This window comes from Caenorhabditis remanei, chromosome IV, assembly GCF_010183535.1.
Source record: "Caenorhabditis remanei strain PX506 chromosome IV, whole genome shotgun sequence".
NCBI lineage: Eukaryota > Metazoa > Nematoda > Chromadorea > Rhabditida > Rhabditidae > Caenorhabditis > Caenorhabditis remanei.
In genome coordinates, this window is record NC_071331.1 from 8,272,874 (window position 1) to 8,298,401 (window position 25,528).

The 25,528-nt window shown below is 36.1% G+C and overlaps 3 protein-coding genes across 3 annotated transcripts; all 3 read left to right on the plus strand.

Moving 5' to 3' along the window:
- Nucleotides 1-1,574: 1,574 nt before the first annotated feature.
- GCK72_012891 (uncharacterized protein) lies at nucleotides 1,575-6,494 on the plus strand (the record flags this gene model as incomplete). The annotated part of the gene is made up of 12 exons (XM_053729473.1): nucleotides 1,575-1,580; nucleotides 1,632-1,780; nucleotides 1,860-2,063; nucleotides 2,201-2,391; nucleotides 2,557-2,728; nucleotides 2,823-2,901; nucleotides 2,950-3,153; nucleotides 3,331-3,417; nucleotides 3,659-3,745; nucleotides 3,849-3,971; nucleotides 6,246-6,329; nucleotides 6,375-6,494. 12 exons carry the CDS (start codon nucleotides 1,575-1,577, stop codon nucleotides 6,492-6,494), a joined length of 1,506 nt encoding a protein of 501 aa, XP_053584245.1.
- A 7,322-nt stretch (nucleotides 6,495-13,816) lies between these two features.
- GCK72_012892 (uncharacterized protein) lies at nucleotides 13,817-17,567 on the plus strand (the record flags this gene model as incomplete). The annotated part of the gene is made up of 10 exons (XM_053729474.1): nucleotides 13,817-13,991; nucleotides 14,154-14,261; nucleotides 14,570-14,816; nucleotides 14,934-15,073; nucleotides 15,257-15,422; nucleotides 16,119-16,249; nucleotides 16,348-16,433; nucleotides 16,737-16,983; nucleotides 17,146-17,257; nucleotides 17,441-17,567. 10 exons carry the CDS (start codon nucleotides 13,817-13,819, stop codon nucleotides 17,565-17,567), a joined length of 1,539 nt encoding a protein of 512 aa, XP_053584246.1.
- A 1,720-nt stretch (nucleotides 17,568-19,287) lies between these two features.
- Nucleotides 19,288-22,395, plus strand: GCK72_012893 (uncharacterized protein; the record flags this gene model as incomplete). Its single annotated transcript, XM_053729475.1, has 6 exons — nucleotides 19,288-19,312; nucleotides 19,553-19,672; nucleotides 19,835-19,948; nucleotides 21,589-21,863; nucleotides 21,960-22,081; nucleotides 22,269-22,395. 6 exons carry the CDS (start codon nucleotides 19,288-19,290, stop codon nucleotides 22,393-22,395), a joined length of 783 nt encoding a protein of 260 aa, XP_053584247.1.
- Between the last annotated feature and the right edge of the window lie 3,133 nt (nucleotides 22,396-25,528).

Genomic DNA, 25,528 nt, shown 5'->3' on the forward strand with positions numbered 1-25,528 from the left:
CCGAGATTATCATACTTGCAAACCGGGCCGACACGGTCAGTCGCGTAATTTGCTTTAAATGCAATATTATGCGCTGAACATTATACCAAAATGTAGATCTCGGTGACTTCTATATCTGTGACTTACTACGCTTCGGAAGGCTAGTAGTTGACATGCAGCGGACCAGGAAAAAGTGCCAAAAACGCGAAAATTATTAAAAAAGCCATTCTAGCCCGGGCCGTGGCACATTAACGAGTAGTCATCACGTACTAGAACTAGCTACATCCTGGTATCTTTTAGCTCTTAATAACACATTCAAGAAAATTGTGCGCCGGCTAGATAGTATGATAGGAATCTGAATATGAAGCAGTGAAGTATCTACAACATCGATCATCACATTGTGGAGATGTTAACTGAATAATTAACAAATTATTAAAGTTTATAAAATAAGGTGAGGTGATGGAACCGAAGTTTTTTCGAATAACAGAAAAGTTTAACTTTCTCACATATTAATGATGACGTGGACTTGAGTACTATCAGTGGTATGTCGGTAGTTTATTTAAATCCGAATTCTTTTAGTTTTCCTGAAAAGATTCTCAACGAAACAAATGAAGAAGATGAGATAACTATTATTTTTTTTCACAAAATGTTCCGATTTGAAATGTGGACAGAAACCAAAATGCATTCTCATTCGATAGATTACAATCTGATTTTTTTAATGATATCTTTAAACAATTTCATTGATTGATAATTATTCTTATTGACTGGTTGGAACAGAAATATATTTTTGATGTGGGAAATTCACGGATTCGGTTGAAACACTTCTTGAATACTGAACATATTCCAACTCAAAGTTTTGGATATCTAATTTCCCACTTTCAACAATAAACCAATGATTCTACATGCCAGCTAGATTTTTTTGAAGTGCTTTCGATTTTACCTTATCTTAAAATTCTATCCATTCCTATTCTATCAGAAACTTGCAAAAATCCAACAAAAAAAATTTCAGATTGAAACATGATAAGTGGATCTCCGACTTTTGGAAGTGGCCAAGAAGTAGAATGTTTTGGTTCCGACGAGAAATCTGGATAAAATGTACAGGTGATATTTTTTCATACATTTTCAGATGAATTTTAGAGAGTCTGTAAAATTTTACTCCTATAATTTTTAATGTTTGGTTACCATCAATAAGATGATCCCAGAAGAATAATATTTTGAAAACGAAAAGAAGAATTTTGCAAATCAGCTTACCAGAGTTGTCATCACAAAAATTGTCCTTCTGAAACATGAAACATTTTGAAACGTTCTTGCTAAACATCAGCACCAACACTTAGATCAGGATTAGCGATCCGTTCCGAAAAATTTCAATTTTCTCCCAAATGTGAAACATCAATTGATCCGGCGAATAGATAAATGAACACGAAAAAATTCGATCCAGACTAAAATGTTCTTTTCCAAACACCAAGATTGGACAAGATTGAGAATTTTCTTTTGTTAGCACATTTGTTCTCATAAATTAAAGTTCCTCTACTACTTGCCTGCTTCTTCTAGTAGGCTTCTACACTCTCCACTATTGTAATGACGGCATATTTACAATGATGGTAAATGAATTTATAATGTGGTACGATTGTAAATTGTCAGTGTAATTACAGATGACATGTTATCGAAACAGTGTTAAATGTATGCTACTTTTGTTTTTCATGGGATTGGCTGCATTGAATACTTATAGTTATTGGAGGGATAGTCTAAACGTGAATATCCTAAATACTAGTATGCATCCAGATGTTACTGTAGAACAGAGGTGAGTGAAACAGAAAAATTTTAAAGAGAATCACACTCGAAACTTTTTATTCGACTAAAAAATATAAATCAATTTCCAGTTCTATTACTCCATTCCAATGCCCGTTTGAATCCTGGAACCAAGTACATTCTGATATTGTTCCAAATGAGAATCTACATCTGGAATGGATTCAAAATAATATCTCACGACGAGACAATATTTTGGAATCACAAATCCGACTTTTGTCTTCTTTCGTCTATTTGGATCATATTTCAATTACAACTAATTCACAGAGGAGTTATGGGTAAGAACTGGATTTTCCAAAGCGACTTCAATAATCTGTTCCATTGAAATTTCGAAAAGTTTCTGAAACAAATATGCTTCATTATCTCACTGCCTACATTTCGGTAGTTTTTTATATACATCCGTGACTGTTTTCAGCCAAAAAGTCTACTGTCGCTACTTCAACTGCCTCCGTGAAGAGGTCTCCAACTCCTCGTATCAATCAATATTTTTCCCAATGAATGTAATCAGATGTCCGAGAAGAATTGGTGTGAAATATATGTCGATTAGTTTTGATTCGGAAGAGATACCACAAGAACCGATTCCACTTGTCTATAGAGTTTTTGAGGGTGAGACTTTGAAATCCGCGTTCCAACTGAACAAGTTAAAATTATATGTTTCAAATAAGGAATTTGAAACCGTGGACTATTGGAAGAATGTTTCCCTAGGCATATTTTCTTGCTTCAAACTAAATCTTCTTCACTTCAGCTCCAACTCGACTTTCCATGTTTCAGCGCCAATCCACGAGGTATCAGTATGCGTCGGTCCGATATACGGCTCGGAGAGCAAGTGGTTAGAAGTTGCAGAGTTTATGGAACATTATAAACTGATTGGTGTACGGTACTTCTATTTTACAGTATTCAATATGAATGAGTACAGTCGGAAGATTATTGATGAGTATCTGAGGTAAGATTACAAGGGAAATAATGTTTCAAGAAAGGGATTAGTGTTGTTTAGAGAATTCAACTCACTTGTCAGAAAAAAGTTGTAATATTTTCAGAACAGGAGAAATCGAGTTGACCGTAATCCAATCTGAATACAAAACAATTGATTGGCAGTTTCATCTCCTCCAGATTAATGTAATTTCATTGTCTTCCTCTACTGTCTCTATTTATTTGACTATCCAGGAATGCCACCAACGGAGTAAACATCATTCGAAATGGGTTATAAACGTGGATATTGATGAGAGATTGGTTATTTTGGATGATAAAATAAAATCAGTTGGAAGTTTATTGAGTGGATATAATGATACAGTTGCTGAGGTCGGATTTGCGATTCGAAGAATTCAGAAGACGGAAAAACTGCCGGAAAAATATGAAAGTGATGAGCAGGTGGGTGTATTATTCAATCAGAGAACTATAATTCAAGAAGAATGATGTCACGGCAAATTTTTATTTATTAATAAAGATGAGAAACAGTTGATTTTTTGCTAGCCAAAAATCTTTTGTTTCATGTAGTTTTTATAAAAAATGTCCGAGACGTAAAAGCTACACCCCTTTCATTTCCAGATTATATCCGAAATGGAATTCCTCAAATACAACGTGTCTTCTCCAGTCACTGAGAAACTGCCGGAAAAATATGAAAGTGATGAGCAGGTGGGTAAATCATTCACATGGAATGACTCCCGACTGGCTCCACGAAATTTGCAATTTTATTGGCTTATTTGATAGGTTCAACAGAAAAAATTACAAATCTAAAGAACTATGTGACGATGAATGTTGATTTATTTAAAAAAAAAAGGGAAACAGTTTTTTTCTGAAAAAAAAAAGTTTTGTTTCATGAAGTTTTTATAAACACTTCTTGGACCTTAAAAAATGTTGTACTTAGATTTTTCAGATATTCTTCGAAATGGAATTCCTCAAATACAACGTGTCTTCTTCAATCACTTGGGGTGCCTACAAAACGATTTATCGACCGGTAAAGGTTCCGTAAAGAAATAAGCAATCAAACATATAACCGGTACAGCTATTACCTGCATGAAACTGGATATTCTTTTTCAAATTTCATTTCTAATCAACTGTTTCAGAACAATGACTTCCGTAGCACTGAGAAAAATATCCTTGGATCAGGATGGCTGACTGATCCAAATTACAAAAACTTTTCAATTGTTCCGGAAGAAACGAAATTCGCAGAGAAACTGAAGGAGAATGTATTAAAAAAATCAAATATGTATACGATCAACGGGTTTTGTACTGTGAAGAGATAGCAGAGATACCGTATGAAGAGTATAAAGAATTTGGACATGACATCTTTAATTGTATATTTCGAAATGAGACTGGTAGTAATAAAAGTGTTGATTGAATGGAATTTTGTTTTATTTTATTAAAAGAACATTTTTAGTGTTTCTGAGTGTTTTTAAATAAACGACTGAATAACGACCAACTGACTGATCCAAATTACAAAAACTTTTCAATTGTTCCGGAAGAAACGAAATTCGCTGAGAAACTGAAGGAGAATGTATTAAAAAAAATCAAATATGTATACGATCAACGGGTTTTGTACTGTGAAGAGATAGCAGAGATACCGTATGAAGAGTATAAAGAATTTGGACATGACATCTTTAATTGTACATTTCGAAATGAAACTGGTAGTAATAAAAGTGTTGATTGAATGGAATTTTGTTTTATTTTATTAAAAGAACATTTTTAGTGTTTCTGAGTGTTTTTAAATAAACGACTGAATAACGACCAACTGACTGATCCAAATTACAAAAACTTTTCAATTGTTCCGGAAGAAACGAAATTCGCTGAGAAACTGAAGGAGAATGTATTAAAAAAAATCAAATATGTATACGATCAACGGGTTTTGTACTGTGAAGAGATAGCAGAGATACCGTATGAAGAGTATAAAGAATTTGGACATGACATCTTTAATTGTACATTTCGAAATGAAACTGGTAGTAATAAAAGTGTTGATTGAATGGAATTTTGTTTTATTTTATTAAAAGAACATTTTTAGTGTTTCTGAGTGTTTTTAAATAAACGACTGAATAACGACCAATATTGTGTTGAATCTTACTCATTTCTTCGACATGCTGAAAAATCCTTATAGAGAAAATTGAGAAAAGTTTGATTCACTGTTTCTTATAATTAATTTTGGAGATTTTCTAATGGTCCAATACCTGTGAAGCGCAGATCAAAATCAATTGTTAGTTATCTGAAAAATTGGAAAAATGTTTATGCCGGTCTTAATTTCTCTTCATTTACGTTTGCTTCTTTGTCAGAGATTATAACATTCGAGGAGTGTATAGAGAACATGTTCAAAGAGTATAACTTTTTTCTTTACGGTTTCAATGTGGCATCATCTTTGTAATGGAACTTTCCGTTAAGTGCAACGTACTCGTTTATAATAATAACAAAATCACCCCCTCTCTTTAAATCACGTTGGTATAAGGATGCCGATTTCGGTAGGCGGAGCTTCGCCAAAATTGTCGAATATGATGTCAAAAATTTTGTCCCGCTTTTGTTTTTTGAATGACTTCTTTCGTTGTAAAGATTTTCGAAAATTTCTTTTTTGTACTTATTTCATAAGTTAAAACGTATGTGGCGACTTAGAGGGGGTCGGTTCGGAGTATTCAGTGCAAAGTTATGAGCGCAAAACCGAGAGCAACTTTTTCCTCTAAAATAAATGGCTTGAGAAATTCTCGATTTTCGTCGATTCCTACTTCTTATGGCTCCAGCTTTGAACATTTCTGGGGGATTTTTTAGACTTAAGGTCTCTGAAAATCTGGCTATCGATAGATGTAAAAATTATTTGGATATCTGGAAAAATGAGATTTACAGCCATAAAAGTGTGAGCACAACTTTTTTTCTCGATTTTTCACTTTTCTCTTCATAACTCGAGTTGTACTGAACCGAGAACTTTGGAATTTGGTACAGTTATGTAACTTGGCATGGGGCAGATGGCTAAAAAATCAGATTTCAAATCCGATCTAATAGCTTCGAGTTACACTCAAATAACCTCAAAAAATGAGCAAATTTAAAAATTACGTAAAAATCACGTGACGTAATGGATAATGGTGTTTTAAATTTCAAGGTTTTTTTTTACTTTTTCAAAAATCATTTCTTAAATTATTTTTCTCATTTCTTAATTTATTTATGCAGAATGGTCCGTCAATCTAAAGCGCAAACAGATAATCGAAAGGAAAGTTTAAAAAATCAAGAAAAAAAGTTGAGCTCACACGGCGAAGCTCCGGCCAGGATACGGCGTTTATGCCGTTCGTTGGCCGGACCTTGGAATGCTTACTTACGCAGATCCATGTTGGCTCATTATTTGTTCAGTTTTTTATTATAATTTTCATATTTTCACTCTACTTTCGAATTATTTACAGATTCGAGATGTATAAACGACAAAAAAGAAGTCAAACACTAGGTAAGTGATATTTACAGTAAGAAATTTGAGAAGCTGTAGTCGGAAATTTTAGAAAAGGACGACATTGAGAACAGTTCTGGAAATCAAGAAGACGGCAGGCCCATCCCCTGGCAGTGGAAACTTTCATTTCAGAAAGGTAACCATCTCCCAAATTTTTCTATAATTTAGACTTTTTTTTCAGCGAGGAAGTTCGAAACGCGCCATGTCTGGACCTGCTCATAAGAAAACGACATCAACTTCGATGGAATTGAGCGACACTGTAGATGAGGAAGACGATCACTTCGATGAGAGCAACGAATAAGGAAATGAGGAGGGCCCAAAATCAATTCTAATTTGTTACTCCGATTGTTACACATAATTTTTGTTGTTAAATTGGTTTTTTAATAAATATTATTATTCAAAAATCGATAACCTGATCAGGAACCGAGGGGGGAAGGAAGGGACAGCGGCCTAGAATCGGCGTTAACGCCACCTCAAAATCCGGCGTTAGCGCCGCTTGATTCGGCGCTTTCGCCGGGTAAATCGGCCGGAGCGCCGGCGACCACCGGCGTCACTTCGGCGCGCGCGCCGATTTTGGCAGCGCTCGCGCCGATTTGGGCGGCGATATCGCCGAAAATTCTCTGAGCAGTATTTTTGGCTAACAACACCCAAATGACCTCTTATGAAAATTGAAACAAAAGTGCTCATGACGGGGGTGTCCCCGTGTTGACTTTCTTCTCACTTCTCACTTTTTTAATTTCAAAAAACTGATTGGTTAGCGTTCTGTTTGATTAGTCTGATAGAGTGGAGAGAAGAATGACGTAATGTTGGTTGATTGGTCTTTAAATGTTTGAGTTTGATACTCTATTTTTTAACTGAAAAGTAGCTTTTTACATATTTGAGTAATGTTTCATTAAATTAGTAAGTTCATAAAGTTTTGAAACGTATCAATCAATATTTTTCCCAATGAATGTAATCAGATGTCCGAGAAGAATTGGTGTGAAATATATGTCGATTAGTTTTGATTCGGAAGAGATACCACAAGAACCGATTCCACTTGTCTATAGAGTTTTTGAGGGTGAGACTTTGAAATCCGCGTTCCAACTGAACAAGTTAAAATTATATGTTTCAAATAAGGAATTTGAAACCGTGGACTATTGGAAGAATGTTTCCCTAGGCATATTTTCTTGCTTCAAACTAAATCTTCTTCACTTCAGCTCCAACTCGACTTTCCATGTTTCAGCGCCAATCCACGAGGTATCAGTATGCGTCGGTCCGATATACGGCTCGGAGAGCAAGTGGTTAGAAGTTGCAGAGTTTATGGAACATTATAAACTGATTGGTGTACGGTACTTCTATTTTACAGTATTCAATATGAATGAGTACAGTCGGAAGATTATTGATGAGTATCTGAGGTAAGATTACAAGGGAAATAATGTTTCAAGAAAGGGATTAGTGTTGTTTAGAGAATTCAACTCACTTGTCAGAAAAAAGTTGTAATATTTTCAGAACAGGAGAAATCGAGTTGACCGTAATCCAATCTGAATACAAAACAATTGATTGGCAGTTTCATCTCCTCCAGATTAATGTAATTTCATTGTCTTCCTCTACTGTCTCTATTTATTTGACTATCCAGGAATGCCACCAACGGAGTAAACATCATTCGAAATGGGTTATAAACGTGGATATTGATGAGAGATTGGTTATTTTGGATGATAAAATAAAATCAGTTGGAAGTTTATTGAGTGGATATAATGATACAGTTGCTGAGGTCGGATTTGCGATTCGAAGAATTCAGAAGACGGAAAAACTGCCGGAAAAATATGAAAGTGATGAGCAGGTGGGTGTATTATTCAATCAGAGAACTATAATTCAAGAAGAATGATGTCACGGCAAATTTTTATTTATTAATAAAGATGAGAAACAGTTGATTTTTTGCTAGCCAAAAATCTTTTGTTTCATGTAGTTTTTATAAAAAATGTCCGAGACGTAAAAGCTACACCCCTTTCATTTCCAGATTATATCCGAAATGGAATTCCTCAAATACAACGTGTCTTCTCCAGTCACTGAGAAACTGCCGGAAAAATATGAAAGTGATGAGCAGGTGGGTAAATCATTCACATGGAATGACTCCCGACTGGCTCCACGAAATTTGCAATTTTATTGGCTTATTTGATAGGTTCAACAGAAAAAATTACAAATCTAAAGAACTATGTGACGATGAATGTTGATTTATTTAAAAAAAAAAGGGAAACAGTTTTTTTCTGAAAAAAAAAAGTTTTGTTTCATGAAGTTTTTATAAACACTTCTTGGACCTTAAAAAATGTTGTACTTAGATTTTTCAGATATTCTTCGAAATGGAATTCCTCAAATACAACGTGTCTTCTCCAATCACTTGGGGTGCCTACAAAACGATTTATCGACCGGTAAAGGTTCCGTAAAGAAATAAGCAATCAAACATATAACCGGTACAGCTATTACCTGCATGAAACTGGATATTCTTTTTCAAATTTCATTTCTAATCAACTGTTTCAGAACAATGACTTCCGTAGCACTGAGAAAAATATCCTTGGATCAGGATGGCTGACTGATCCAAATTACAAAAACTTTTCAATTGTTCCGGAAGAAACGAAATTCGCAGAGAAACTGAAGGAGAATGTATTAAAAAAATCAAATATGTATACGATCAACGGGTTTTGTACTGTGAAGAGATAGCAGAGATACCGTATGAAGAGTATAAAGAATTTGGACATGACATCTTTAATTGTATATTTCGAAATGAAACTGGTAGTAATAAAAGTGTTGATTGAATGGAATTTTGTTTTATTTTATTAAAAGAACATTTTTAGTGTTTCTGAGTGTTTTTAAATAAACGACTGAATAACGACCAACTGACTGATCCAAATTACAAAAACTTTTCAATTGTTCCGGAAGAAACGAAATTCGCAGAGAAACTGAAGGAGAATGTATTAAAAAAATCAAATATGTATACGATCAACGGGTTTTGTACTGTGAAGAGATAGCAGAGATACCGTATGAAGAGTATAAAGAATTTGGACATGACATCTTTAATTGTACATTTCGAAATGAAACTGGTAGTAATAAAAGTGTTGATTGAATGGAATTTTGTGATTTTTTTTCAGATTAAAAAATATTTTTAGTGTTTCTGAGTGTTTTCAAATATGCGACTGAATAATGACCAATATTGTCATGTCGCGTCTAGCTCATTTCTTCGCCATTGAGAACTCATCGATGACTGAATTTCTTGACCCATTCGCACTTTCTCATCCTAACCGCACAACAGAAAAACCATTTACGTATAATCCTGAACAATCTGTATTGACAAGGACGAGAAAAGATTTGCTGCTTCTTATTTTTGAAATGTTCTTATGGTCTAAATACCGAAGCATGTAATCAGCGGCTTGATCAGTAGATGAGGAAGCTATTGCTAGTTTTGTATCTGAAAAATTGGAAACAAGTTTTTCTTTTCATTTTTATTAATGGAAAGTGTCTATAATTCCACGAGGACAGAACAACAAGCCGACAGGTGTCAATTCAATCCCTCCGTTCACTATTGATGGGAAGGCGGATGAGAGATTCAACAAGTTTTATAGAAGTGAGTTGCCAAATATGAAACGTGGTTGACTAGTTAATGCAATGATTTGTGAAAACTTAAGGGGTGTTTAAAACATTAAAATTTATTTCAGCTATCGACAGTGTAATCAATAAATTGGATTTGACAAATAGTGGAGACCAGTGTCAGATCTTTTGATCTGATACCCTCTGCAAACCTTGTTCTTTGGTGTCCCCCAATAAAACCCCTTCTCTGCAAAACCCCCGCTTTTCCCGATAAACCCGCATGATCCATAACCTTTTATGGATCATGAAAACTTGTGATTGTATTGTAACCGTATATAAGCTCGCTTTGCGGTATAATAAAGGCTCTTAAAACGATATTCGTTATTTCTTCTATTCTGACTGTTTCTGTTATTTCTACTGTTCTGGAATACTGATATTCCGCAACAATTGGTGACCCAGGCAGGAGCAACAATGGCTATGGATGCTACAGTTTCTTCCACCGGACCAACAACTTCTCTCGTCTCTCTCATTACGATGTTCAGTGAAGTTGTAGTCATCGGAAGCATCATTGCACTTCTCACCACCGGAATTCATCTTCTTCTCACAATTCTCAAGTGCAGTCGTCAATTGTTCTATTGTGTTCGGTTCATGCTCAGTCTCTTCGAAAGTTTATTTCGATGCATTTGCTCTTCTTCGTGTCTGAAGAAGACAATGAACAAACCAAGGATCATGATACTCTCAATGTTCTTGTTGCTGCCCTGTCGCACATTGTCATGCAACGATGTCGCACACATTGCAGCACAGGAACGAGCGTGTTACGACCACATCAATGTCACCCGATGCCATGTGAACTCTGTATCTCTTGTCAACGTTCGAGCAAACGGATCAACATCTTGCTTGGAAATACAACATGAGAACAATGCTCCGCTGGCCACTCTGAAGATCACTGCTGAAGCTCTTGTGAGTTACTGTGAAAAACGGAATCTTTTCTATTCACGCGATTTTCGTCTCCAACATGAATATGCGATTCCGCTGGATCGTGTTCCATCGACATGTGTTCCAACATCAAACCCGACGAAGATTTGCCCGAATTGTCTCCTGCTGCTAAACGTCGACCTGGTTTTACGAACTGTGCACCGGGATGTGGAGGATGGCCCTGCAGTTGTTGGTACTATGACCCCGCTTGTTTGTTCTACAGATACTTCGCCGAACCAACTTCCAATGACATCTACGAACTCTTTCATTGCCCCATTTGGTCAACTCGACTACGATTGAAAGTTGAATTGGGCGCTCTGAAGCTGACGCTGGATGTTGCACCTGGTATCAAGTACTCGATTGTGGACTCCAACATATCAATTACTGCCGTGGGTATTCACACACCTCCATTGCAAGCACACTCCGCAACGTTCATTTCCGCCTATGGACTTGGTGCAAAGATTGCCCGCTGGACTTCCTTCACATTCACTCCTACTTCCTCTCCCGGAGCGCCAGCAAAGGAATTTGCTGGAGAGCTACAATGCAAGGACAAACAATCTGCTGAAGACTTCAACTGCGTGTTTGATCCAACACTATGCAAATGTGTGGGATTCGCTACGAAGGTCAACTGCCGATGTTTCCATGAAAAAATGACTGAGTATAGGAAAAACCACAAACTCCCTACCCGAGGCATTAATCATCAAGTTCTAATGATTAACAACCGGGTGACAACGCTCACCGTCCAGGAAACAATGGTATGTTGTGATTATTCAATAGTAGTTACAATCTTTTTCCCAGGGAAGTACCAAAGACCTTTCCGTTGAATCCTCCGCAGTCGTCATCGTTCCCCGTACAACCGTCGCTCCAGGTGTCACAAATAAAGTCAGTGTGATACCATTCCGTCCCTTACATTTCACAGCTCCGCCCAAGAATGGACCACCAGGAGTGTCTCCTCCTCCAGCACCCGGAGGACAGTGTGGCGTTGCACCTGACTTCACACCGTGTGTTAGCAATGAAATCGCCAGTAAATCTCTGTTAGAGTGCTGTAAGAGGAAGAATCTACCAGCAGGATGTCAACAGTTGTGTCGATATGATATCACACAGGCAGAGGTGAGTTTCGGATGAACTGTTTCTGTTTCAGAACTCTGATAATTTATACTTTTCTATGCTACTCACCAGTTGGAGAGCTTTTCTGAAACTTTTAGATCCGCGCAGCCATGGATCGTGGTCAATGTGGAATATTCAATGTTGCTCCATTCTTGGAATGTGCTTCTCAGGGAAAAGACAATTCCGAGTGTTGTCGACATCGTGGAATTGTTCAGAAGACGTGAGTTGTATATACAGAGATAACGTATGAATTTTTGTAAAAACGCCAAGAAGAATCAATTTTTTAAAGCTACCCCGAAAATCTTTAACACTTTTTTGGAACCGTAAATATAAACACCGAACTTACGCATTTCCAGTGGCCCCCAATGTGAACAATTCTGTCGCCCCACTCAAGGATTATCAGCTCTCGGAGTTCAACATATTGTATGTGGAAATGCAGTTGGTGATATGCTCCATTGCCATCATTCTGGTGTTCGCATTTAAATTTCCAGCATTCTATTTGAATCCATAGTTTTTTTGTATATTCCAGACTCTACTTGCCATATTATTTTGTTCCTTTCTGTGATTCTAGTCATTCTACTTTTTCCCTCTTTCTTTCCTTTCTTCATTTCAACCTGCTGATCTCTAATAACTATTTTATGTAAAGTTAATTATTTCGTAAACTTAAATAAAATTATATTGATTAAGAATTGATTCATTTCTTTGTTCGTCGAAACAAATTAATTTTTCTAAGAATCTGATTTTTTTAGTTAAAATTGTGAAACAGAAGTCGGAAGTTGAAACAGAAGTCGGAAGCTGTTACGATTTCAGCTCGTTTGTTGAAATTAAATTCTGGTAAATTCAGTTGCACATGATCCTCATAATGTTTGTAAATTTTGCTTGAAAGCGAATCTTCCAAACCTTTTGAATTTCGAATTCCGATAGAGCGTGGTTGGCAAAGTTAATGGCCGAACCGGGATTACATTAGCAAATAGAACAGTTTTTGTGAGGTTTTTTTTTAAAAGTCTCCAAAAACCGCAATATTTATCAGGAAGGCAATTAAAAAATTTTACGACGTGCCGTTATAATACAGTTTTCACGGTAGTTATTGTGCGAATTATTAGTTACAAACACGCGTGAGATAGAGAAACCAGTTCGAGACAAAGATGACATAAGCATCAATTCATCGTTTTTTTCATTTAAACCGGACAGAAAGTTGATCACCGCGTAATAACAAAATTCTAGTGTTTTCTGAACCAGTGAAAACCGAAATCAATTTTATGAGAGTATTCTCTTAAATTCTCACATCCCTTAAATATAACCGAGCGAGTTTCAATTTTTCGAACCAGGGCTTGAAAGTACACTTTGCAAATTTCTCCCACTTTTCGGACACTAAACTAAATTTCTAGAATAATTTATACGTTCTCATCTTGGCCACGCAACAGAAATATGAAGATCCGAATAGTCAAGGTTGGGAAAACATTTACTGTTTCTTATAAATAATTTTAGAGGTTTTCTAATATTCCGATAATAATCCCATCAGTAGGATAGTTAATAGTCCATTGATTTAATGCGCAGATGAAGAAGCTATTGCTAGTTATTGTCGAAATAAAAAAAGTGATACCCGGTGTTTTGCGGACTTAGTGCTAATTTTAATAATTTGTCCACTAAGTCCGCAAACACCGGGTATCACTTTTATATTTCGACAATATCTGAAACAGTATAGCAATCTTCTGTGAGTTTCAATTTTTCTTCATTTACATTTGCTTCTTTTGTCGTCGATTACAGCATTCATGGAGTGTATAGAGAGAATGTTCACACAGTATAATTTTTTTCTTCACGGTTTCAGTTTGACATTATCCTTATTATAAAACATTCCGATTACTGGCTGTTTCTCAATCTTTGCTTTTTCCTGTTACAGTTACTCTTAAAAAAAGTCAATTTTCTCTTTTATCGTTTCACCTCCAGCTATCTCGTCCAATATACTTACCAAAATTTCCAGAAATGCGAGAGAAACACCTACTCCAACTTCTCCTATTATTCCTTCTCTCTACTGAAGGATCCACTCAACTATCTTGTCATCGAATACCAACTTCCTTCTGTTGTACGACAAGAATCAGAGATCAATGTCCGGAACAGTGTGCAACTGTTCAGTGTGGAACAGAGTTTATACATAATTGTGAGTTTTCATTTGACTGAAAATTGGCTTAAAATTACTTCCGATTTTTTACCTGGAATAACCAAACTTCCTGTCGTGTTCTGTTTCATAATACTCTTGAAACGGCGAATCTTATTAGCGTATACTGTTGTTCTCCCTTTTGATTCCTTAATTAATTTCCAGTATTCTCGACTGACGGCTCACGTAAACCAGCCTCTGTCAGTGGTGCTCATGATGGAAATGCGAATATTGGAGGCACTGGAAGTGGAGATTCACAGAGAGGATTCGGAGGTGTTGATTAGTTTTTTTTCTATTATAGATGCTGAGCAATTGAAACGAAATGCTAACATTGAATGAACAGATACATGGGAAACTGAAAATAATATTTATCCACGTGGTGGTGCAATCAGTAGGATAGTGCACTCGAAGCTTTGAAGCCAGTCTGTTCGAACTTGAGATTTAATTTTTTTACTGTTTCAAAAACAAATAAAAAGGACAAATAATAGACAGACTTGTTTTCAGAAGCAGTGACTAAGTCAAATTAAATTGATGTGCTGATTCAGTTTTATCTAACCAACATTTAGCCTCTCACAATCCAGGCTCAAACTCTGGAGACGCTAGAGTTGGAGGAGCCTCTAGATCTTCATTCGAAACAATAACTCCTCCGCCAGAAGTCTCTACTACAACACTACCAACCACGTCATCTGGATTCCCCACGCTAATTCCATTCTCATCGGAATCCTGGTCTACAATAACCCAAGCTCCACTTGCTCCAAGTCTTGAATCTAGACCAGAACTACCTCCAATACCAAGTAGAATCCCATCTCCAACGGGACAGAACTCCGGGTTCACTGGAAGTTTTGGAGAACAACTCCCCGTGAGAATTCCATCCCCAACTCCGATCCCATTTAATCCAAGTCCAAGAAGAGATGTATGTTTCTGATTGATTTCTAACATTTTCAGTTGTTTCTTGTGTTTTCAAAGTCATCGTCGTCGGACAACACCCGATCCGAGAATTATCAGACCACCAGAGTCTCTCGTAGTCATTGGAGATTACGATGAAGATGAACCTCCATCGGAGAATGCAGTCGTTGACTCACCTCGTATGTTCTTTTATTTGGTTTCGTTTTGAGTGAACTCACACAAAAATTACTGAAATTATGAATAGGTTTCTGAGAAAATAGAATGAACTGATGACTGCATTCTAGTAGATATGGTTGCACTGAGGAGCTAGGCAGACACCAATGAAAATACCTAAAACATATTTCCCCATTTCAATTTTCCAGAACCCCTCGCCCCATCGCAACCATCATTCTTCTCTCAAACTCCTCCACCAACACCTCCTGCTCCGTCCGTAATCAGTAACAGTGGAGATGTATTCGCCAGATCTCGGAAAGAAATCAGTGCGACTCCAGATTTCGAACAACAATCTGGAACAGCTGCCACGTTGAGGTAGGAGAACAAAATATGTTTCAGAGTGTTCTCAAAAAGTTAAAGCCGAGAGTCAATTAAAATTCGGAGAATTGAAAAAATTCAGAAAGGTTTTCAGTCTAATTAATTTTTGAATCAGAAAATGTTTTTCGGAAAATTGTTAAATTCATTTGCGTACCCAGAGACTCATCAGTCCCCTCTTCATTCAATCATCTCCGTCGTTTCTCATCTCGAAGCTCCTCCCCCTCATTTGCTCATTCTCGAGCACATCATCGATTGATTTGTCGTCTGACAACACCCGGAAGACTTTTATGTAATCGTCCGATGCCACGTCTTCAAAGAAGTCGTTACGTGACTCCGCCCAAATATTGGAAGACGTCGGAGGTGCGGATGAAGAATCCGAGTGGGATGAGAATTCGAAAAAAGAATTTCGCGACGACGAGAATTCATATTACACCGTTTATGGGGGAACTCGCAAGGAAACGAAGGAAATTGGATAGGTTCGGAAGTGCACGAGCATGAATTCTGAAGTAATGGGAATGAATTTCAAATGGTGGTGGCTTGAACAGAATAGAATATACTGAAAATTTCTGAAAATTCTGGAAAATAAAACTGCATGAAACCGGAAAAAACCTATGGTGTACGGAGCATGTCGACTAACACTTTTCACTAACCTACCAATTAAAAACGGCACTTAATCAATTATTTAATTTTCAGTGGCTCATCTCATGAATGGAAAGTGTCTATAATTCCACGTGGACAGAACAACAAACCGACAGGTGTCAATTCAATCCCTCCGTTCACTATTGATGGGAAGGCGGATGAGAGATTTAACAAGTTTTATAGAAGTGAGTTGCCAAATATCAAACATTGTTTACTAGTTAATGCAGAGATTTGTGAAAACTTAAGGAGTTCTTAAAACATTAAAATTTATGGAATATTTCAGCCATCGACAGTGTAATCAATAAATTGGATTTGACAAATAGTGGAGATCAGAATGGAAGAGAAAAGGAGCCACAGATTAGATTGGAGGTGAGTTTTATATTTCCGCCGTTTCGAGTGGTAGTGAAATAATTTTGAAATAAAGATCTCCATTTTCTTAGACAATCTTGCAGATTAGTCCTCTCAAATTTTCATTTTGAGTGTTTGAGGCAGCAAACGAGCTACGCCAGAATCTTTTGATGAAAAAATAGAATTTTGACAGAAGGCTCTAAAATAGGCTGTTGGAGAACTGAAATCAGCTGGTCTTCCACTTTTTGTTTAAAAAGTTTATTTTCAAAAATACCTGATATTTCCTTTTGTTATTATCATCATTCAATACAAATGCTTTCTCAGGGAAACACGAAAGACCTCTCGGTCGAATCGTCTGCAGTCGTCATCGTTCCCCGTACAACGGTCGCTCCAGATGTCACAAATAAAGTCAGTGTGATACCATTCCGTCCCTTACATTTCACAGCTCCGCCCAAGAATGGACCACCAACAGTGTCTCCTCCTCCGGCACCCGGAGGACAGTGTGGCGTTGCACCTGATTTCACACCGTGTGTTAGCAATGAAATCGCCAGTAAATCTCTGTTAGAGTGCTGTAAGAGGAAGAATCTACCAGCAGGATGTCAACAGTTGTGTCTTTTTTTTTTGTTTTAACTTTTTCTGTTTCGAAATTCTGATAATTTGCACTTTTCTTATTAAAAAGCTGATAATTCTTCCCCAGCTGGACAATATTTTTGAAACTTGTAGATCCGCGCAGCCATGGACCGTGGTCAATGCGGAATATTCAATGTTGCTCCATTCTTGGAATGTGCTTCCCAGGGAAAAGACAATTCCGAGTGTTGTCGACATCGTCGAATCGTTCAGAAGACGTGAGTTGTGGGGAATCGATAACTTAATAAAATTTTAAAAGAAGAAGACCATAAACGGCCAGATTGAAACAGTTGCATGAATTTTTGCAAAGATGCCAAGATGAATCAATTTTTTAAAGCTACCTCCAAAAACTGATAAGACTGTGTCAAAACCGTAAATATGTACACTGAACTTATTTCCAGTGGCCCCCAATGTGAACAATTCTGTCGCCCCACTCAAGGATTATCAGCTCTCGGAGTTCAACATATCGTATGTGGAAATGCAGTTGGAGACATGCTCCATTGCCATCATTCTGGTGTTCGCATTTAAATTTCCATCATTCTACTTCTTATTCGATTGATTTTTGTATATTCTAGACTCTACTTGCCATATTCTTTCGTTCCTTTTTGTGATTCTAGTCATTTTACTTTTACCCTCTTTCTTTCCTTTCTTCATTTCAACCTGCTGATCTCTAATAACTATTTTATGTAAATTTTTTAATGCTTAAATAAATTTATATTGATTAAGAGTAGATTCCTTATTTTAGTCGTGGAGCAACACTTTTTCTAAGAATCCGATGTTTAGTCACAATTGTGAAACAGAAGGTGGACGTTGAGCAATTAGCCGAAGGGGATATAAAAAACGTTACTTCTATTTCGCTTTATAGTTTTCTTATCTTTCACACATAGACAATATAATAATCGATCATGATCGAATGAGAACCAATTATGAAAATTATGAAACGTGTTTTTCTAATATTACGATTTCAGCTCATTTCTTTGTGAAATTAAATTATTTTCTCGCAAAATCATGAAAACAAAAAATACTGCATTTTCATGCCAAAAATTAAAAAGAGTTAAATTATTATAAAACGTGAAAAAAATCGTCTTCACGTTTCTTGCAGTTCTTTTTAGCAGTCTGTTTTAGCAGTGCAGTTTAGCCGTGTTGTACAAAATTTCTCGTAAATTTTTGAGCGTTCAGTTTCACACGGTCCTTATAATGTTTGTTACTTTTACTTGAACGTTTTCATTCAATTTTTTCTTGAATTTCGAATTCCGATAGAGCGTGGTTGGCAGAGTTATTGACGGGACCGGTTAGGTCTCTTCAACTCCTGCTCTATCAAAACGGAACTGAACTTGTCTTCCGTTTCATGTCACTCATAAGTTTCGGCTAGTGCTGATTGGGAGCTAGTAAGTTGTCGATATTTACGTATTTATCTGCGCGTTTCTGAATTTGATCTACATATGTAGTTACTGTGCGAATTATTACAGCTACTACCACAAGAGAAATAGAGAAACCATATCGAGACCAAGATAACATTTGCATACATAGTTGTATCCATCGTGTTTTTATTTAAAGCGAACTGAGCGAATTGACGCGCAAAATTCTTTTTTTTTTCTGAATCAGCTAAAACGGAAATAAATATTAAGAGTGTATTATTCTCAAATTGTCATATCTAAATATAACGGCACGGGTTTTTAATTCTTTCACCAGGGCTTGAAAGTTCTCAATAAATTTCTTTAAAAATATTTAAAAAATAATCAAAGCTGTCAAAGCTGAACTAAACAACTAAATTTCTAGAATGATTCATATACTATCCGCGGAACAGAAATATATACTATGACGCTCAACAATCCGCATCGATACTGCTTCTTATAAAAATTTTTAGAAAGACGTTTTTATAGTCTAAACTCCGCGGCACGTATTTAATGATTTGATGAGCAGATGAGGAAGCTATTGCTAGTTATCTGAAACATTACTGAATTTTTTATGTGTTTCAATTTCTCTTCATTCACATTTGCTTCTTTTTCAGAGATTATAACATTCTTGGAGTGTGTAGAGTAGATAACATAGTTGTACGGAATGCCATTTTCCGAAAAACCGGTATCCGGAATCCGGAACCGGAATCAATTTTATAATTTTCCGGAATCCGGAATCCGGAACCGGAATAAAAATTTTCATTTTCCGGAATCCGGAACCGGAACCGGAATGTCAAAAAAACCCGGAATTCCGGAATCCGGAATTTCCGGAATCCGGATTCCGGACAACTATGGTAGATAACATGTTCACTCATTGTCAGTGTGATATTTTCCTTATGTGGTATCATCTTGTTAATGAAACATTCCGATTAGTACAGATTCTGTGAACTCTTTTAGTAAAAAGTGGAAAAACAGTTTTCATATCAAAATTATTTATTATCTATATATCGTCTCTCAATTTTTGTTTTTTTCTGTTACAGTCACTTTTAAAATTTAAAATTTCACTTCTATCGTTGCTCCTCGTTTTTCTCCTATTATTCCTTCTCTCATCTACAGTATCCACTCAACTATCTTGTCATCGAATACCAACTTCCTTCTGTTGTACGACAAGAATCAGAGATCAATGTCCGGAACAGTGTGCAACTGTTCAGTGTGGAACTGAATTCATTCATAATTGTGAGTTTTTTTCTATTTGAAATTTGGTTGAAAATTATTTCTAATTATTTGAGCAAATGAGCAACACTTTCCATCGTGTTCTGTTTCATGACATTTATGAAACGACAATTCTCATTAGCGTATACTGTTGTTCTCCCTTTTGATTCCTTAATTAATTTCCAGTATTCTCGACTGACGGCTCACGTAAACCAGCCTCTGTCAGTGGTGCTCATGATGGAAATGTAAATATTGGAGGCACAGGAAGTGGAGATACACAGAGAGGATTCGGAGGTGTTGGTTAGTTTTTTTCATTTATTAATCACTTGTTAGAAGATCGAGGTACTGATAAATTGAAACGAAATGTTTAAATCGAATGAACACAAACATAAGAAACTGAAAATAATATGTATTCGCTTGATGGTACAAACAATATTAAATGTGCACTAAAAGTTACCAGCTTCGAATCTAGCCTGTTAAAGTTGGTGATTAATTTTTGAACAGTTTCAAAAACAAGTTTTTCCTCCAGCTTCCCATTATTAGTTTGCGAATTTACCATTTTTCAACAGACTTGCAAGATTCCGGGCCGGCCCGCCGGCCCGATCGGGCCGAGAAAGCTCCTGCCCGGCCCGGCCCGGTCGACCCGGATTTGAATTTTTGGACTTTTTTCACTACAAATTTTTGTCCAAAAATTTATTTTCTGAAAATTTTTCATATTTTTCCTCAAGTATATTTTCCAAAAACCTTCGAAACCTACAAATTTTTTCCAATCACAATTGTGAAAAAGAAGTTGGACTTTGAGCAATAATCCGAAAGCACGATATTTCAAGGTGAACCTATGCGAACACGCTCTAATGAGAAAAAAACGTGGAAAATTAATATTTTCACGTATCCTAAAAATTTGTGTATTAAAATATTTCTGATGTTCACCGCCACGTAATGCGAACCACGCGTTTTGTAGCTAAATATTTAGAGCGTATCTGCATAGGTTAACGTTGAATTATCGTGCGAAAGGGATACTAAAAAAAACTTTACTTCTATTTCACCTTTTGCCTTTAAATTATTTGAGTTAGCAATGGACTTCTCCGAAAAATATTCAATTACAGTATTTATGGCGAATTTGTCCAGTATATTTATCATTTTGTGCTATATACATTGCATTACGTCATAGTTTCACGGAAATGCAAAATTGTCAAAACTTGAAAATCCGGAGATGATCATAGTCTCAGTCATTCTTCATTTATTGAAAAAGTTTGAAACGGTTTATAACTATACATAGAAATTATTCCATTCATTGATAGTTGTTTTAGGAACTCTTAGTTTATTCATTCCTAACATTGCTCGATTGAGTTCGTCAAAATTCAAATCTCAATGCTTAATGTACATTTTGCTGTTTCTTTTTATCAATTCAGCATCAAAATCTTGAAAAGAATGGAGTTGCTCAACGTCCTTTCTTGCATTTTAAATCTTGTTCGTTTTACCGCATTTCAGACTAAGATAACAGTTGCATAAATAAATTCACCCATCGTTTTCATAAATACTCATAATTGAAATTTGATGACCGCGTAATAACAAAATTCTTCTGTTTTCTGAACCAGTGAAAACGGAAATCAATTTCATGCGAGTGTTCTTTTCATATCATTGTCACATCATTTAATTATCACAGCCCAGGTTTCTATTTTTTGATCCAAGACTCACAAGTGCATTTCAAAATTTGTTCCTTTCTTCGTCAAGGAAAATCAACGATGTCTAATTTTCTTGACCAATTCACACTTTCTTATCCTATCCGCGCAACAGGAACTAAACGAAACAGTTGAATCGCAAAATTGCATTTTCAAAAGTACCTGAAATTACCTTTCTCTATGTTGTGATTATTCAATAGTAGTTACAATCTTTTTCTCAGGGAAACACGAAAGACCTTTCCGTCGAATCATCTGCAGTCGTCATCGTTCCCCGTACAACCGTCGCTCCAGGTGTCACAAATAAAGTCAGTGTGATACCATTCCGTCCCTTACATTTCACAGCTCCGCCCAAGAATGGACCACCAGGAGTGTCTCCTCCTCCAGCACCCGGAGGACAGTGTGGCGTTGCACCTGACTTCACACCGTGTGTTAGCAATGAAATCGCCAGTAAATCTCTGTTAGAGTGCTGTAAGAGGAAGAATCTACCAGCAGGATGTCAACAGTTGTGCCGATATGATATCACGCAGGCGGAGGTGAGTTTCAGTTTCAGAACTTTGATAATTTAGACATATCTGATTTAGCAGTTGATAAATTTTTGATCAACTTTATAATATTTTTGAAACTTTCAGATCCGCGCAGCCATGGATCGTGGTCAGTGTGGAATATTCAATGTTGCACCATTCTTGGAATGTGCTTCCCAGGGAAAAGACAATTCCGAGTGTTGTCGACATCGTGGAATCGTTCAGAAGACGTGAGTTGTGGAACGCGGACACTACGGAAAAATTAACATTTTTAAAGAGGCAGACCATAAACGGTCAGAGTGAAACTGATGAAAAATGTGCCCAATGACGCCAAAATGAATCAATTTTTTAAAGATACCCCGAAAACTTTTAACACTATTTTGAAACCGTAAATAAGTACACCCAACTTATTTTCAGTGGCCCCCAATGTGAACAATTCTGTCGCCCCACTCAAGGATTATCAGCTCTTGGAGTTCAGCATATCGTATGTGGAAATGCAGTTGGTGATATGCTCCATTGCCATCATTCTGGTGTTCGCATTTAAATTTCCACTTTAATCGATTGTGTTTTGTATATTTCAGACTCTAATTGCCATATTCTTTTGTTTCTTTCTGTGATTCTAGTCATTCTACTTTTATCCTATTTCTTTCCTTTCTTCATTTCAACCTGCTGATCTCTAATAACTATTTTATGTAAATGTAATTTTTTGTAAGCTTAAATAAATTTATATTGATTGAAAATAGGTTTGTTACTTAGAAGTCCCTCTGCAAATCTTAATACTTTTTCTAAGAATCTGATTTTTAGTCACTATTTTGAAACTGAAGTTGGACATTGAGTAATTTGCAGAAACCATGGGGCTATTTGAAAAAAAAAGAATGACTTCTATTAAATTTTGCTGTATAGCAAGGCTGTTGAAAATCGCGGCCGGCCGTGAAGGGCCGCGGCCGGCCGCGGCTTTCTAGCATATCAACTGAAAACATGACTAGATATGCTTTTGACTTATTGGTACAAATCTGACAACAAGGGTTCGACCCCACCTCGTGGCAAAACTTTTTTGTTTTTTGTTTTTGACTTTTTGGTGCCAATCTGAAACCATTTCAGAACAAAAAAAATTTTTAGATTACAAGTGTCTCTTTCAGAACAGTCCTTCTCCGAAAAAGCAACTTTGGTCTTCAGATTTTTACCAAAAACCAAAACTGATATGAAAAACAGCTTCGACACCAGTGGGGTCGAACCATGATTGTCAGATTGGTACGAAAAGGTCAAAAACAAAAAACAAAAAAGTTTTGGCACGAGTGGGGATCGAACCCCGGTTGTCAGATTTGTACCAGAAAACAAAAAAACCAGCAAAACTTTTTTCAAAAACGAAAAAGTTTTGCAACTTTGAAAAAAAAAAGCCGCGGCCGGCCGCGGCTTTTTCATTTTTTTCTTCTCGCGGCCGGCCGTACGACAGCCTTGCTGTATAGTTCTAGCGTTGAAATTGTAATCAATGATTTGAGAACCAATTACGAAATAAAAACCAATTACGAAAATTATGAAATATGTTATTTTTTCTACTGTTACGATTTCAGTGGAAATTCGTTTGTTCGTGATATTATATTATTATAATTTGTGACAAACTTACATCGGGTTCTCAAAATTTTTTTCCATAGACTATAGCCATGTAAAAATCATTTCTCAAAATGAAAGCGGTGCCAATTGATTCATTGATTGATGATCATTCTTGTTGACTGATTGAAACCGAAATATGTTAATGTTTAATGTGAGAAACTCACGGATTTGGGTAAAACACTTCTTGAATACTGAAAATATTTCAACGAACAATGTTCTCAAAGAAATGTGAAAATGCTTTAGAAATTCTGCAAAAGAATATCCATATGAAAACATGATTAAAATTGCAAAGAACATCACGCAACTTGCAACATAATTGTTACTGCGGAATATTATTAAAACGCTGGTCATTAAAGAGGGATGTTCTCAAAGAAGAATATCCAATTTACCAGTTTCTACAACTAACCAGTGATTCTGACCAGCTAGATATTTTTGACGTGCTTTCGAAACTAGGATCGGCATTACCTTACCTTTGAAATCTATTCATTTATATTCTATATGAAACTTGTAAAAATCAGAAAAAATTTTGAAGAAGATTAAACATGTTCTTCCTTTTTCTGATTGATGCCTTTGGGAAAAAAATAAACTACCTCTTTTGAAATCATATCATTGCTTTATACTTATATTCTTATTCAAACCGTGAGACCGGGGATTTTTAAAATGCATTATCAGATGGATCTCGGAAAATCTTTAAAATTTTACTCCTATTATTATGAATGTTTGGTCATTCTCGATAAGATGTTCTAAGAAGAAGAATACATTGAAAACGATTTGGGAAATATTCCAATAAGTTAATTAGAGTTGTCTCCCCAAAAGTTTTCCTTCTGAAACATGAAACATTTTGAAAAGTTCTTGCTAAATATCACCACCAACACTTAGATCAGGATTAGCGATCCGTTCCGAAAAATTTCAATTTTCTCCCAAATGTGAAACATCAATTGATCCGTCGGATAGATAAATGAACACGAAAAAATTTGATCCAGACTAAAATGTTCGCTTCCAAACACCAAGATTGGACAAGATTGAGAATTTTCTCTTATTAGCACATCTGTTTTGACATAAATTAAAGTTCTTCTACTACCACCTTCTTTTCACTACAGGAATGACGGCATATTTATAATGATGGTAAGGAAAATGTTTGGTATTACACAAGTATCAATTATCAGACTATTTTCAGATGTCATGTTATCGAAACGGTATCAAATGCATGCTACTTTTGTTTTTCTTAGGATTGGCTACATTGAATACTTATAGTTATTGGAGGGATAGTCGAACCGTGAATACGGAAAAGACTAGTATGCAACCAAAAGTTACTGTAGAACAGAGATGAGTCGAACAGAAGAGATTTGAAGAGTATTATAATGGAAAGATTTTCTTCGTCCAACAAATAAAAATTCATTTCCAGTTCTTCATTTTTAAAATCTATTCATTTACATTCTATCAGAAACTTGCAAAAAAACTTTTACAGATTGAAACATGATATGTGGATATCCGATTTTTGGAAGGGACGAAGTATGTTTTTGTTCCGAAGAAAAATCCGGATAATCTGCATAATATTTTAAAAATTCTTATATATATCTTTGTATTCTAACCGGGTTACAGGTGATTTATTTTTTGAATGCATTTTAGATGGATCTTGGAAAATCTGGAAAAGAAAATTTCCTATGAGTAGGAATGTTTGATTATTATCGATTACTTATTAAGATGTTCCCAGAAAAACAATATATTGAAAACGAGATGAGAAATATTCCAATAAGTAAACCAGAGTTGTCTCCCCAAAAATTATCCTTCTGAAACATGAAACATTTCGAAACGTTCTTGCTAAACATCACCACCAACACTTAGATCAGGATTAGCGATCCGTTCCGAAAAATTTCAATTTTCTCCCAAATGTGAAACATCAATTGATCCGGCGGATAGATAAGTGAACATGAAAAAATTCGATCCAGACTAAAATGTTCTTTTCCAAACACCAAGATTGAATTAGATTGAGAATTTTCTTTTATTAGCGCATCTGTTTTGACATAAATTAAAGTTCTTCTACTACCACCTTCTCTTCACTAAGG